This window comes from Meleagris gallopavo, chromosome 2 (assembly GCF_905368555.1).
Source record: "Meleagris gallopavo chromosome 2, MGAL_WU_HG_1.1, whole genome shotgun sequence".
Taxonomy (NCBI): Eukaryota; Metazoa; Chordata; class Aves; order Galliformes; family Phasianidae; genus Meleagris; species Meleagris gallopavo.
In genome coordinates this window covers 19,215,737-19,228,536 of record NC_139405.1, presented here as the reverse complement: position 1 = coordinate 19,228,536, position 12,800 = coordinate 19,215,737, and the positions used below count along the sequence as shown (strand labels likewise).

Below are 12,800 nucleotides of genomic sequence, written 5' to 3'. Positions count from 1 at the left end.
AAAGGAAAGAAAGATCCAAGAGATCCGTCAAGCAAGAAAGAACAAAGATAAGAGTATATTTCATGACATATAAGTATTGGAAATACTAAACCATTCATAATACTGCTTAGACAAAGACAAATGCTGCTGGGCTGGCATGCAAGGCACAGCTTGAGTCAAAATACACAGCTTTTTGTTAGTCCATTTGGGGGGAAAGGAAACCGACATAATTTTTCCTGTAAAATACATACCTTTGTACTTGAACATTAATTATCAAGAAATCCAGAGCAACTTCACAAAAAAATGCACAAAGAAACAATCTGTACCATGATATAGTTAAATAATTGGATGTTGCTATTTTGTAATTCTATTTTTTTTTTAATGTTGCTCATTGCGACATTGTTTCCTTTCTGCAACTGACAGGAAAATTCTTTTTGTTTCAACAGGCATACGTACATCAGAAATGCATATAAAAATTGTTTTTTTTTCCCTACTGAATATACTTCTATTTCCTATTAGAACACCAAGGCCTGCCCTCAAGCCTTCTGTTTCATTCTTACACTTTGCCAAGTTGCAACAAAAAGAGAGAGCAGAAACTACCATAAACTTGGCTTCCACGCTTCCTTTTGGGCAAACAATCAAGCAGCATGCACTGTCCAAAGGGTAATGTGCTTGGAGGCTTTGTACAGCAGCAATAATAAAGCAAAACCAAAAAGCCACACAACTTGCCTATGTTATAGGCATGAACATTGACTAATTACTCTTTCATGTAAATAATGTAAATATGAATAGCTTTTATTTCAATTTTGAAAAAGTTTAATACATGCAAATCATTTGCAGTATAGTCAGTTTTTATATAAACATTTCTATGTCTGTCTTAAATTTCTCAAACGATGAATAAGAATTGCAGGGATATTAATTTATAATGTAAATTTTTTTTTCTGAATCAAAGAACATGGGTAGTTGTATTCATAACTGCCTTTTTCCCCCATCTCATGGTCAATCAGAAATAAAAACAAAATAAAACCAACCCTGCATCTTTGACCCACTGCATGATCGAAAAGAACTCTTAAAAAAAAAATCACACTACACTGTTTGTTATTTCCCTGACCCCCAATTCATATGCTCTGGGCATTAATTTTCTAATTAAAATCGGTAATTGTCCTTGTAATATTCATCTTCAAGTTCAGTTTTTAATTCAAGCCTAGGGCACTTCTTGGACTAGCCAGTAGGGCCTTTTAGAGAGAATGGTCCAAGCACATTGGCCTTGAAAAGGGCTGTGGTACCTCTGGGATGTGTTCAGTCTTGACCCACCCAGGAGCAAGAACAAAATCAACAAAATCAACATTGTGCCATCCCACAAAACATAACTATACAAAATCAGATTAAGCAAAAGAGAAGGGATGCATTTTTCAAAGTTTATTGCTGTATGGGGCTTTGTGGGGTTGCATGAGTTACGAGGAAGTTTCTGTATTAATAATTTGCTGGAATCCTCTATGTAGAGTCTTTTCTTTTTACAGACTGAAAATGACTCAATTATATAACAATTTGGTTCCTGAACTTTCAGATGAGAAGTCTATATGCAGGAGTAGTTACCATTACACAAGTGAGGAGCTAATACTGAGGAACAGTAGTAGCTTGATGAGAAGATAGTACTTACAAATTCCTCCACTTGCATCCCTTCACTTAGCAATGCTGGCAGCCAGAATAATAATTTTAAAAAGCCCTCCCCTCAAACATTTGTGCATATGAATAGACACACTTCAAGGTCTACAATTATTATGCATATGACCTTACATACATGGAATATGATAAGAAAGAAACAAACCTATGAAGAGAAAAAAAAAAAAACACCAAAAAACATCACATTTATGTAATTTTTGATATGATATTTATGATGTTATTAAAGGCAAGTTTTAATGAAAATAAAGGTATGCAATTTTTTCTTAACAGCTGTTGAGACAGGTATGTCCTGGTTAAACAGTACACTAGCATTCAGTGCCATACCCTTGATTTTACAGTGATTGCCATGAATTAATTTAATTCCATCTGTAAGCTGAAATCAGATCAGAGGTCTAATGCTGCTGCAGGCTCCACATCTGTTTAATCATTTTTGGATACAACAGCTTGCAAAAGTTCAGGTTTTAAATTTGCTTCATATTTAAGAAACAATGCTCCTCTGCAGGAAACAAATGAGCCTAAGCATAGTTTTGATCAGACAGATACATTTTATTTGCTAAAAGCTTTTTCTAAAATACTTAAAAGCTCACCAATTAAGTTATCATGTATTCTAGAAAAATAAAGGAACTGTGACCCTATCAACCATAATTGTGAAAATATTTATTTGTAAGGTCCAATTTCTGGGTAAGACTAATATCAAGCATGCTTAGTTTAAATATGTGTCAATAAAATTGGAATACAGCTAGGTTCAACCTCTTAAATAACTCTTATTTTAAAAAGCACTACTGTTTTTATTTTTAAGCTGTAAGAAGCAAATTAAGGCATACTGAAGTAATTTCATCTCTGGCCATTGAACTTTTGTGATGTTAAGAAAATGTTGTTTTTTTTTTTAAACAGTTCTGAGAAAATGACACTGTACAGAAATATAGTCTTGGCCTTTCATCTTTCTTTTATATGATTAAGACCTGTGAGTAGAACAGCATTGCCTTTGCAGAGCATTCCACAACTATTATTTCCTTTTCTATCGCTCTCAGCAGCCTTAAATCCTTTAAATCCTTTCCTAGAAGGATCTCTTTTTGCTTGGGTAATTTTTGCAATACATGGCCTGCTAACCCTTACCCCCTACCCTGGATCTCACTTACGTCTATCACAGCAGAGTCAGTCTTTCTACCTCAAATCTTCCAAGGAGTATTGTGGATGGTAATTCACTTGCGTAATTGGCTCAAGAGATGAAAATCTTGTATCTGCCTCTCTTAGCCACTAATCTATCCAGCTGACTGCAAGCCTAATTGGCAGCTTGTTTAGTAATTTGGCTCCTAAAGTGTTGTATTGATGTTGGATAAACAGCCAATGGAAGGCGAAACGATACATGCTGCTTCACTTTAAAAGCTAGTGCACTTTCCCCCTCATTTTCTGAAAGCATTTAATATTCCATCTCTTCTTTTTCTCTTCTGATTTCTGACTAGACAGATGAGCTCAGAACAGTAGGGACTGATCTTGATACACAATATATTTTAGAAGAAATGTAATCAAAATAACATGCTGCTGCAGTGCATCTTTGCTATGTTCATTCTCTCTAACTAAAAAAATGGGAATCAGGCTACCCAGATATTTATGTTCTTAAAACTGTTTTGGATAATTGTACACAGTCAGCAATGTGAGTGTGGCTGATAGCCATACTGTGATTTTTTTTTAAATCAGTACCTCTAGTGGTTTTCACAGTTCACTATGCTGTGGCAATATAACAAAAACAAGCAAACAAAGAAGAGCAGATATGAAAATACTGCATTATTTATTTAAGTATTTGAGATTGAATTGTAAGGCTAAACTTTGATATATGCCTCACAATAAGGTATGAAGGATTATGCCTCAATAATAGCCTTAGAAGAATTACGCTCTAAGTACATCTGCTTGCACTGCATTCTACTCTAGCCACTATAGAGATGAAACCAGCAGAGAAGGCAGTCAGAACCTCAGCTGATGGAAGCCTTCAAACCTATCCAGCATCCACAGCAGAACTCAATGTCTGCACTGCTACAGTTTCACTCCTATTGTCCCACTGCTAGGTGAACTAAAAGTAATTGTTGCATAATTGCAGCAGGGGTAGATGGATCCTATAGTAGAAACCCTAGATTTTACATTAATTTTCAACCTTCCCAATTACAGAACTACACACCGATGAAAATTTGGACACTGAACTGGTTTAACTAGTCTTCCATCATTGCAGATCACTTGGACTCCCAAGTGCTCTTCCCCTTCCTTGCTTGACTGGGCCAAACTGTGGGTGAAGCGTATTCTTTCACCCATTCAATCTCTACTATCTTTGGTTGGAAAAAGCTAGAATTAGTAGAATTCTGCTTATTCCTTGGTAGGGGGGAATCTATTTATATTTGTATTTTCATATTTGTATTTTCACTAGGGTCCAAATGAGGCCAGCTTTATTCCCTATCTATGCTGACAGTCACTGGACTTATTTCAGAAGTGTTTCCACCAGGGAGAATTCTAAAGTTCTGCACAACACCCCCAACACTTGCCATGATTGCCCTATTCTGATAAGCGTTCTCTGACTTGTATGAAAATAGTTGTAACCTTGCACTGAGTCCTGCTGAGAAAGAACTTAAACCACAAAAAATGTTCTCCAAATGGACAGCTCTATTATTAATTCCAGCAGAAAGACTGAGGATTAAATGGATATTAGGACTATGCCTCTATGCTTTGAATAACCTTAAACCAAGTTTGGATGGACCACTGGTATTGGGTAACAATTACTTCTATCACTGATGCTGTGCTTATGTGGTTAGAGTATCTTCTGTCACACTAAATTTAAAGATGAAGATTAATTTATCAAAACTAGTCAAATACATCCATGCACATATGCATTTACTATGGGTTAAATAAACATTTGCCTATTTTTCAGGGCCCGTATCTACACTGCTGCTAGACGCTACTTTACTAAGAAGTATACAATAATAAACACGAAGAACAAAAACTGGAACATTACTAAGACTTCTGGCTAGAATACATAGATAATAATAGGACTTAAACGATTCTTGTTTTGGAGAGCTTTCTAGTAAAATGAAGGCCTGAGAAAACACTGAAATATCCGTTTCTATTTGAAAGATATAAGAATAACCACAACCAGCAGCACTTTTTCTCTCTAAAATGCAATCGTGTCACTTATACAAGCCAACTGCAATCCTTGTGTTGGTAGTGAAGACATCAGTATGCAATTATTAGATGTGGCCTTAGCAGTGATAATGTCAAGCTATACGTTAACAATCAAAAAAAAAAAATCAAAATTTCCTCATTCTTCTCTTCATGGCCCTCCTCTGGACCCACTCCAGTAGCTCTGCACTGATTTTGTGTCAGGGGCCCCAGGCCTGGATGCTGTACTCCAGATGGGGCCTCATGTGAGCAGAGTAGAGAACAATCACCTCCCTTTCCTTGTTGCCATCTCTCTTTTGATGCAGCCCAGGATACTGTTGGCATTCTAGGCTGCAAGTGTACACTGTTGGGTTACATCCAGCTTCTTGTCCACCAGGACCCCTGCTTCATTCTTCACAGGGCTGCTTTCATGGAGTTTTTCTTTGAGTCTGTGTGCATGCCAGGGATTGCCTCAACCCAAGTGCAATGCCTTGCACTTGGCCTTATTGAACCTCATTAGGTTCACATGGGCTCACTTTTCAAGTCTCTCCAGATCTTTTTGGTCTCCTTTAATGGTCACCAGGGACTTTGCCTCACAGTTACAACTTTTCAAATATGTTGGAGAATGGTTTGGCAACCACATCAGGCAGTTTCTTCAGAACCCTGAGATGCACGTTATCGCCCTGCAAACTTGTACGGCCTCACGAGGTGGTCTCTGACTTGCTTCACTCTTACACTGGGAGGGATATTGTTCCCCCAGCCTCATCTAGAGGTTCAGGGTTGTGAGAAGTATGGGAAGCCCAGTTGCCAGTGAAGGCAAATAACTTGAGTATCTCAGCCTTCTCTATGCCTTTTAAAGCCTGTGTCTACTCCTCTTTGACCTGCAGAACCCCTAGTTGTTATTTTTCACATTTAAGTTATTCATTCCAAGAACAATTTATGATGCAAGTTCAGTTCCATCTGTGCTTTGGCTTTCCTGATCCAATCTCTGCATGACCAAATGGCTGCCCTCTGTATTCTTTCGAGGCCAAGATTCCCTGTTTCCACTGCTTGTACATTTTCTTATTTTCTCTCAATTTGAGCATCAGGTCCTTGCTCAGCCATGCAGGATTCCTGCCTTTCCTGCAAGCTCTTGCTCTCAGAAAAGCGTCCATAAAGCGCTGCAGCTCTGTTCCATTCTTATATCCCTATGGCCAGTATCCCAGGGGATCCCATCCACTAATTTCTAAGATGGATGTCCGCTCTCATGAAGTTCAGAGTCCTGACTTTGCTCTTTGCCAGGCCCATATTCTCCAAGATCAGAAACTCAAACTATCAATGCATTTGAGTGGTTGACAAAACAATCAAGGAAAAATAAAAATAAAATAAAATAATAATAATAATAATAAAAAAGCCTCCCCCAAAGCATTTAAAATGGAGGTGGCTCCTCTGAGAGGAACTGTTTCTTTACAGTACCTAGTGTTGTTTCTAATACATGGTACACCCAGATCTTTTACTTTTTAACTGACTGTCAGTAGAAAAAATGAAAAAAAAGCCTCTAAAATTCAATCTCTTGCAGAAATAAATTACATTAAATATATATATAAATATATATATATCTCCAAAGGCTGGATGCTCAGGTAGATAGGCTTTGTAACCCATAAAAGATGATAAGAATTGGTGTACTGTGATAAGAGAGAGTATTCACTACATGCCAGTGTTGTAACTGCTCTATGAAAAAGAGACTTCTGTTGATAGAGTTGTACATTTAGTAGGTGGAAAAGCCATGAATCAAGCTAAGAAGAAAATAGGCATAAAATAGTTTGTCTAGAGTTTTGGAAATCTACTGACAGTTCATTCAAGTCAGCAAAAGCCTTCCCTGTCTTTGCAACTATTTCCGTAACTTGACCTTCACCACAAACTCACCCTCAGAAACCTCTGTTATCAAGGTATAATCACGATCTTTTTCAAATCATCATTTTGGTACTGCAGATATTCAGGTCTGATTTTTAATCACTGACATATTAAGCATCAGCAAAATAGTTTGCTTAGCTGTTCTGTTGGCAATTTTTAAAAAGGAATGAAAACATGTACCCTTTTGATTACCTTGTTAAAGTGAGTCATGATGGCATTATAGGAGTGCTCAGTGTTTCTGCTGTAATTAAGAATGTCATATTTTTCATTGAAAAGCTTTTTTTTTTTTTTTTTAAAATGAGTCTTAACTTTGTTATTTCACTCTGCAGCAGCCTGTAGCATAGCATACAACACTCCAAATAGATGAAGACTTAATATCTGAAGTTTGCTTTTCATAAAAATTATCAATATTAAGTTGTCTATAAAATGCACAATAACATATATTTAATACGTAAATTCTTTGTATTTCAACTACAAGATAGCTTGCTTTTTAAATTTAGATTTTGCAAATCCACACTATAAAGCACAATAATAAACACCAGATATAAAAGAACATTTTCAAATATAAATAAATGGTTATTTATAACGCATACAAATAAAACTTAACATTTCTGTTATTCTGGATCCAATTTTCTACACTCATTAAATTAAGTTATTAACATCCTTCAGACATCAAGCAGAATTTGCTCACCAAAAAAACATTTCCAGCAAGCAAGGTTTAGAAGCATCTCATATAAAGACAAAAAAAAAAAAAAAAAAAAAAAAAAAAGCTGATTGAAAAATAAAATCTTTACAGAAGGTGACAAAGTCACTAGGAGAGAAACTGGAGTAAATATATCATGGCATCTGAAATTCTGAAGCATCTACTACTTTCATGTGAGACTTTAAATCGGTAATCTGAGTTGTTTTCTGGAAGCATTTCCAATGTACACATTTCAGCTATAAACAACACTTCATCCTTTCTCTTCTTTACAATTTTTGTTGTTGTTTGTTTTGTTATTATTTTCATTGGTACCAGAACCCAGTTTTGGTAGGGTTATTTCGAAGATGATATATTGGCTTGCCTAAGAGCTTTTATACAAACTTGAGGACATTGTATTGCTACAGTGAAATATGTCAGTGTGTCATCTGAAATAGCTCTAATGCTCAAGTAGTCAGAGGGCATAAAGCCATTAAAAATGACCTAGCCCCAAATTTTACTTCTGAATCACTGAAATAATATTGATTCCACAGAAGAAGGTGTGCAAAAACAGATATTTCTAATGTACAACACTTGATTCTTACAAGCAATTGTAGAAAGTAAACAATTTTTTTTTCCATCTTTTTTTCAGTTGATAAACCAATTACCTGCCTAAGCTCAATTAATACACAGATGAGACTATATCAAGCATTCAAAATCTAGAAAATTTATTTTAGGAAAAAAAAAAAAAAAAAAAAAAGACAGATTAAGACTTCACCACCTCAGTACTGCCAGGTTTTAACAATCCATACCTAATATTATTTCCTGCTTTCTTCACTGCTTTTCAACACAGCTTTTCTTCACCTTTACAAGTGACGTTTTTCAAACTATATAATGCACTGTGTTGCTCAAACTTTCTTGCTTCAATAGTTTCTCATTGCTGTACAAGTAAATCTACATCCTTTGTTACTTATATACACAAACCTATTGGTATGTGACTTTGACTCCAGGCTGAGAACAGGTTATAAATTTAGAAATCAATATCTAACTCTATCAATATTCATTTTATTTTTTCAATACAAAATACAAAGGTGAAAGAGCAGTAAATAAGCTGGAGTACTGAAATAAATTGGGTGTTCTTGTCACAATTAATAAACGTTTATCCAATAACACTGCTTGCTACAGAAGTCTATAGCTTTTAAGATGTCTGAAAATAGCAGGTGCTACTCTTGTGAGACTCAAAACAGAGAACATATTTCAATACTTCACTGGTATCACCAGTCATTCTCTCCACCACTACTGAATGTAAACATTTAAACGATCATTTCCAAGGCTGTGCATAGCACTACAGCAATTTCTTTATCACTGTAATTTTTTTGAAAAACACAGATGATTTTTAAGACGTGTTTCCAGAGGTCATGCAGGTCATGCTTTTTCTGATGCTATTAAATTCAATAGTTTATTTCCACTTTTTCCTCATAGCATACTAGAATGTTCAGTTTAAGTAGTATACTTTAAGAAGCAAAGTCTATGCAACTGCCTGATCTACAAGGGCTGCTCCAGAAGTAATATCTCCTACTTTATTAGGCTGGCCCACAAAATTAGAGATGTTGGTGATATGGAAGCAGAGGTGGAACTTTCCTGCCGGTATTCCATTAAAGATTGTTGCCATATGACAGATGGCAGCAGAGGGGCAGACTGACAGAATGCCACCCGACACGGAAGTGCATATCAAGCAAAGGGGTGTCACTGAATTCTTCCACATGGAAAAAAAGGCACCCAATTACATTCACTGATGCTTGCTGAATGTTTATGGAGACCAAAAAGTGGATGTGAGCACAGCAAGGTGGTGAGTGGTGACTATGTTGAAAATTTGAGCGAATTTTCAGCTACAAAACACTATCAAATAGTGTTATTATGCTCTTTGTATATGTTGCAGTTTCTATGAAAATAAATAGGAGGCATTACTTTCAGAGCAAGGTATGTACCTTTGTTTTTTTCAGAGAACTGACTTCTTTTAGGCAAAACATTACAGCACATGTGTCTCAAGAAAATATTTGCAGTTAATCACTTATCTATAGACAGCCTTTCAGATTTCACTGTTAAATAAGGAAGATTATTAGCAGAATGCTTCTTCTATCTTCCAACTTCCTTTCAAGTAGGTATACACATATATTTTTCTTTCAAGAAAATATTTATTCACAAACTCTTCTGCATAAAATTTAGTCATTCTGTTCCTATATCTTATCTGAAACAATTGAAAGGAAAATAATACAATATTAAAAATGACCACTTTAATTCAAGTTTCCAGATGTATTTTCATTCTTAAAGGATACCATACACCTTTCATAAAATGGTTTAAAATACCGACATATATTATCAAGCCTCATAACAAATGAACTATTACTTAATTTTATTACTTAATTGTAGGAAGATATGCAGTGAAGAAAATAGTAATAATTTATAAAATGTTATATATTATCTACATGTATGTGAAGTTTACCAAAATTGCTTAAAAATTTACAACAGATAATTTACAAAGTTGCTTAAAATTTTACAAATTTACAAAATGCAGAAAAAAACTTGAGAGCACAGAAAAAAAATCCTCCCTCCTTCTATAAAGAAGAAAATTGAGATTACCTTGAATTTAAAAAAGAAAATAACTCATCAAATTACTTAAAAGGTATCCCATATGATACATTTACTCATCATTATTCTGTTATCCATCAAATAAAAGAAAGTCCTGGGAACTCAGAATCTCTAGAACTGTAAATATAGAGATATACAATGTTGAATATAACACATTTGCTTTAGTATCAAAATATTGGCTTTGCAAAGTTGCGCTGTGGAACCAGATTGTAAAATAAAATACTGAACACTGAAAGCCCAAGGTAAAATGAACAATAAAATGAATTTCATGATATTTCATACCCTCTTAGTACAAAATGACATCCTTTAGTACTTGAAAGTTATCAAGTGAAAATCACCTTGTAGAAATAATTATATTATTCTCTCTTCAACCATTAAGTATTTTTCTTTCTCACTTCACATATGTTCAGAGTCTTCGAACCTGACCCATACATTCTCTTTTTCCATACTACTGCCACTGAGGTGCTTTAATAACATTTTTAATATTATTCTTAGTCTTTTACTGCCATTGAGATTTAAAACAATGAAATTTCAGAAGAGAGAATTCAACTGGAATACAAATATTAGCCTTCTCCAAAGACAGACATCTAGAATATATATGAAAAACCATATGTGTTATGTATGTTGCTATAATAATTACATATGGCTACCATGTACAGTCCAGATTTACATACTACCAATACACAAAATGTCTTATGCTGATACACACACACACACCATCTGTTGTTTCCAGTATGCACATATATAATTAATACAAACAAACTGACAAGTGTCCTATAAATCACTGCTAGGTATTGAAAAAGTCATTTCACAGCAGTGACATCAGCAAAATGCACACAATGGTTGTGATCATGTAAAAATCTTTCAGAAATGTGCTTGGAAATTACTTCCTATTTAATCGACAGCATTAATTTTAAAGCTTATCACCAACTTTCCAGTTGTTTGCAGGATATTTACTATATTCATGTGCACTCCTCACAGAAAAATAAAAGACAACTTAAGTCTTCTACCTTGTAATGCCTGAGCAGGTATGAGCCATATTTACTGTCTGTGATTCTTAGTATATGAAAAAAGATATAATCTCTTTAAATAAATGCTCTTATAAATATCTAGAAATTGAGAATGTTTGGAAAAAAAAAAATATATATATATATTCTTTTAATTCTACTAACAAATAAAGATAAAAAAAAAAAAAACAACAAAAAAACAACAACCCTGAAGTTACATTGTAAGTTACTGAATTTACCCAGCATTTATCTGGGTCGCTGACCTACTGCTTCATATTTACAGATTTAAGATCTTGTGTTTTGTGTTCTGTCCCAGTGAAATTGGTTACCTGTGGGTCCTGGCAGGGGAGCAGCTTTCCTTCTCCGTTTGATGTCTCCCATGCACAATGATCCTAAATGCACACTGGTTTGCCTGCAAGTAATTATAGGAGAAAACTATTAACAAAAGAAGAAAAATGCCACAAACACAAAGCTTGTATAATCCGAACCTATATCAAAACATTCAACTGAGATGAAGCCGTGCTGTGAAGCCACCAATCTTGTTTATATCGAAGCATAATTATGTTTGTTGACAAGTGCTCAGTATCTAAACATAGCACCATAAATTGTTCTTGGAATGAATAATATAAAAGGGATGCTTTTTAATTTTCGAAACTGGTGATCTTTCCAGTGCAACATAAAACAAAAAAACAAAAACACTATTTTTTCTGACAGGAAAAGAGCTAAGATTAATTATCTAAAGAAATCACAATATTGTTGGTACAATATCAATTGGCTAGTAAAGCCTAACTGTCAGAACAACATTTATTGCAGGAAAACCATTGTCAATTTCTTTTTAAAGTAAGATGAAGAACAAATGAGAAAACATGAAACAGCCAACTCTTCAAAGGTACATGAAATCATCTTGCAGCACAACAATTTGCACTTTACTCATTCAAAGGTACAGTATGATAACAATATAACAGAGCACAATGTCCAGTCTCACATTAAACAACCATAAGCTTAAGACTGGTAAACTGTTGGAGCTGCTTAGGACAGTAGATAAGCCAAACTTACTACATTAAAGCCACCTACCTAGCAATAAGGTACCATAGGAAGCGGTAAATTTGGAATTTGCAAATAATGCAATATAATCTTAAAGGAGATATTATTTTTCTCAAAGTAATGTGCAATCTCTGTAGAAAGGAACATACATAGCTGGGTTTTTTTTTTGTTTTTTTTTTGTTTTTTTTTGGAAAGAAATGAAACCGAACAGGGGATAAATGGAATAATTTATAAGTGCCACAATTTTATTGTTTCCAAATATGTTATTCAGAACTGTGAACCTCTTACATCAGTATTGTGGTGAATTCTGATAAATGTATAAGCTGAGAATTGCATCTGATAGTCTACTGTAGCACAGTAATACTCTGTCACTCAGGGAATCTGGTTTCAGCATGGATATATGACCTACTAGCCTTTACCACATGTATAATTTTTTTTTTTAAGCTGTGATGCTCCTAAATGAATTACAAATTATCATTTATGTCAAGAGCCTTCAGATCTTCTCAATAAGGCAAAGAGTGAAAATATATTGATTTAAAAAATGACAATGTACAGTCTTCTATATACTTAAAAAAAATAAAATACAGTAAACTAAGAAGGAAGTACTGCAGTGCTTTTATTTAAATAGTAAAATACTCCAATAAATAAGTTTCATGCAGAAACGTATTCCAGTTTCACTTAAAGAGTCCCTATTTCAACATGTTTTTCTCTTATTTTCATTTTTT

General features: G+C 34.5%; 1 protein-coding gene across 3 annotated transcripts in view; it reads right to left on the bottom strand.

Moving 5' to 3' along the window:
• GPATCH2 (G-patch domain containing 2) overlaps positions 1-12,800 on the bottom strand; it is a 104,421-nt gene that overhangs the window by 5,525 nt on the left and 86,096 nt on the right. For all 3 annotated transcript variants that reach the window (XM_010706699.4, XM_085219217.1, XM_085219216.1), the window contains exon 9: positions 11,361-11,443. In XM_010706699.4, coding sequence (XP_010705001.2) covers positions 11,361-11,443 — 83 coding nt within the window. The remainder of the gene's footprint in view (positions 1-11,360; positions 11,444-12,800) is intronic.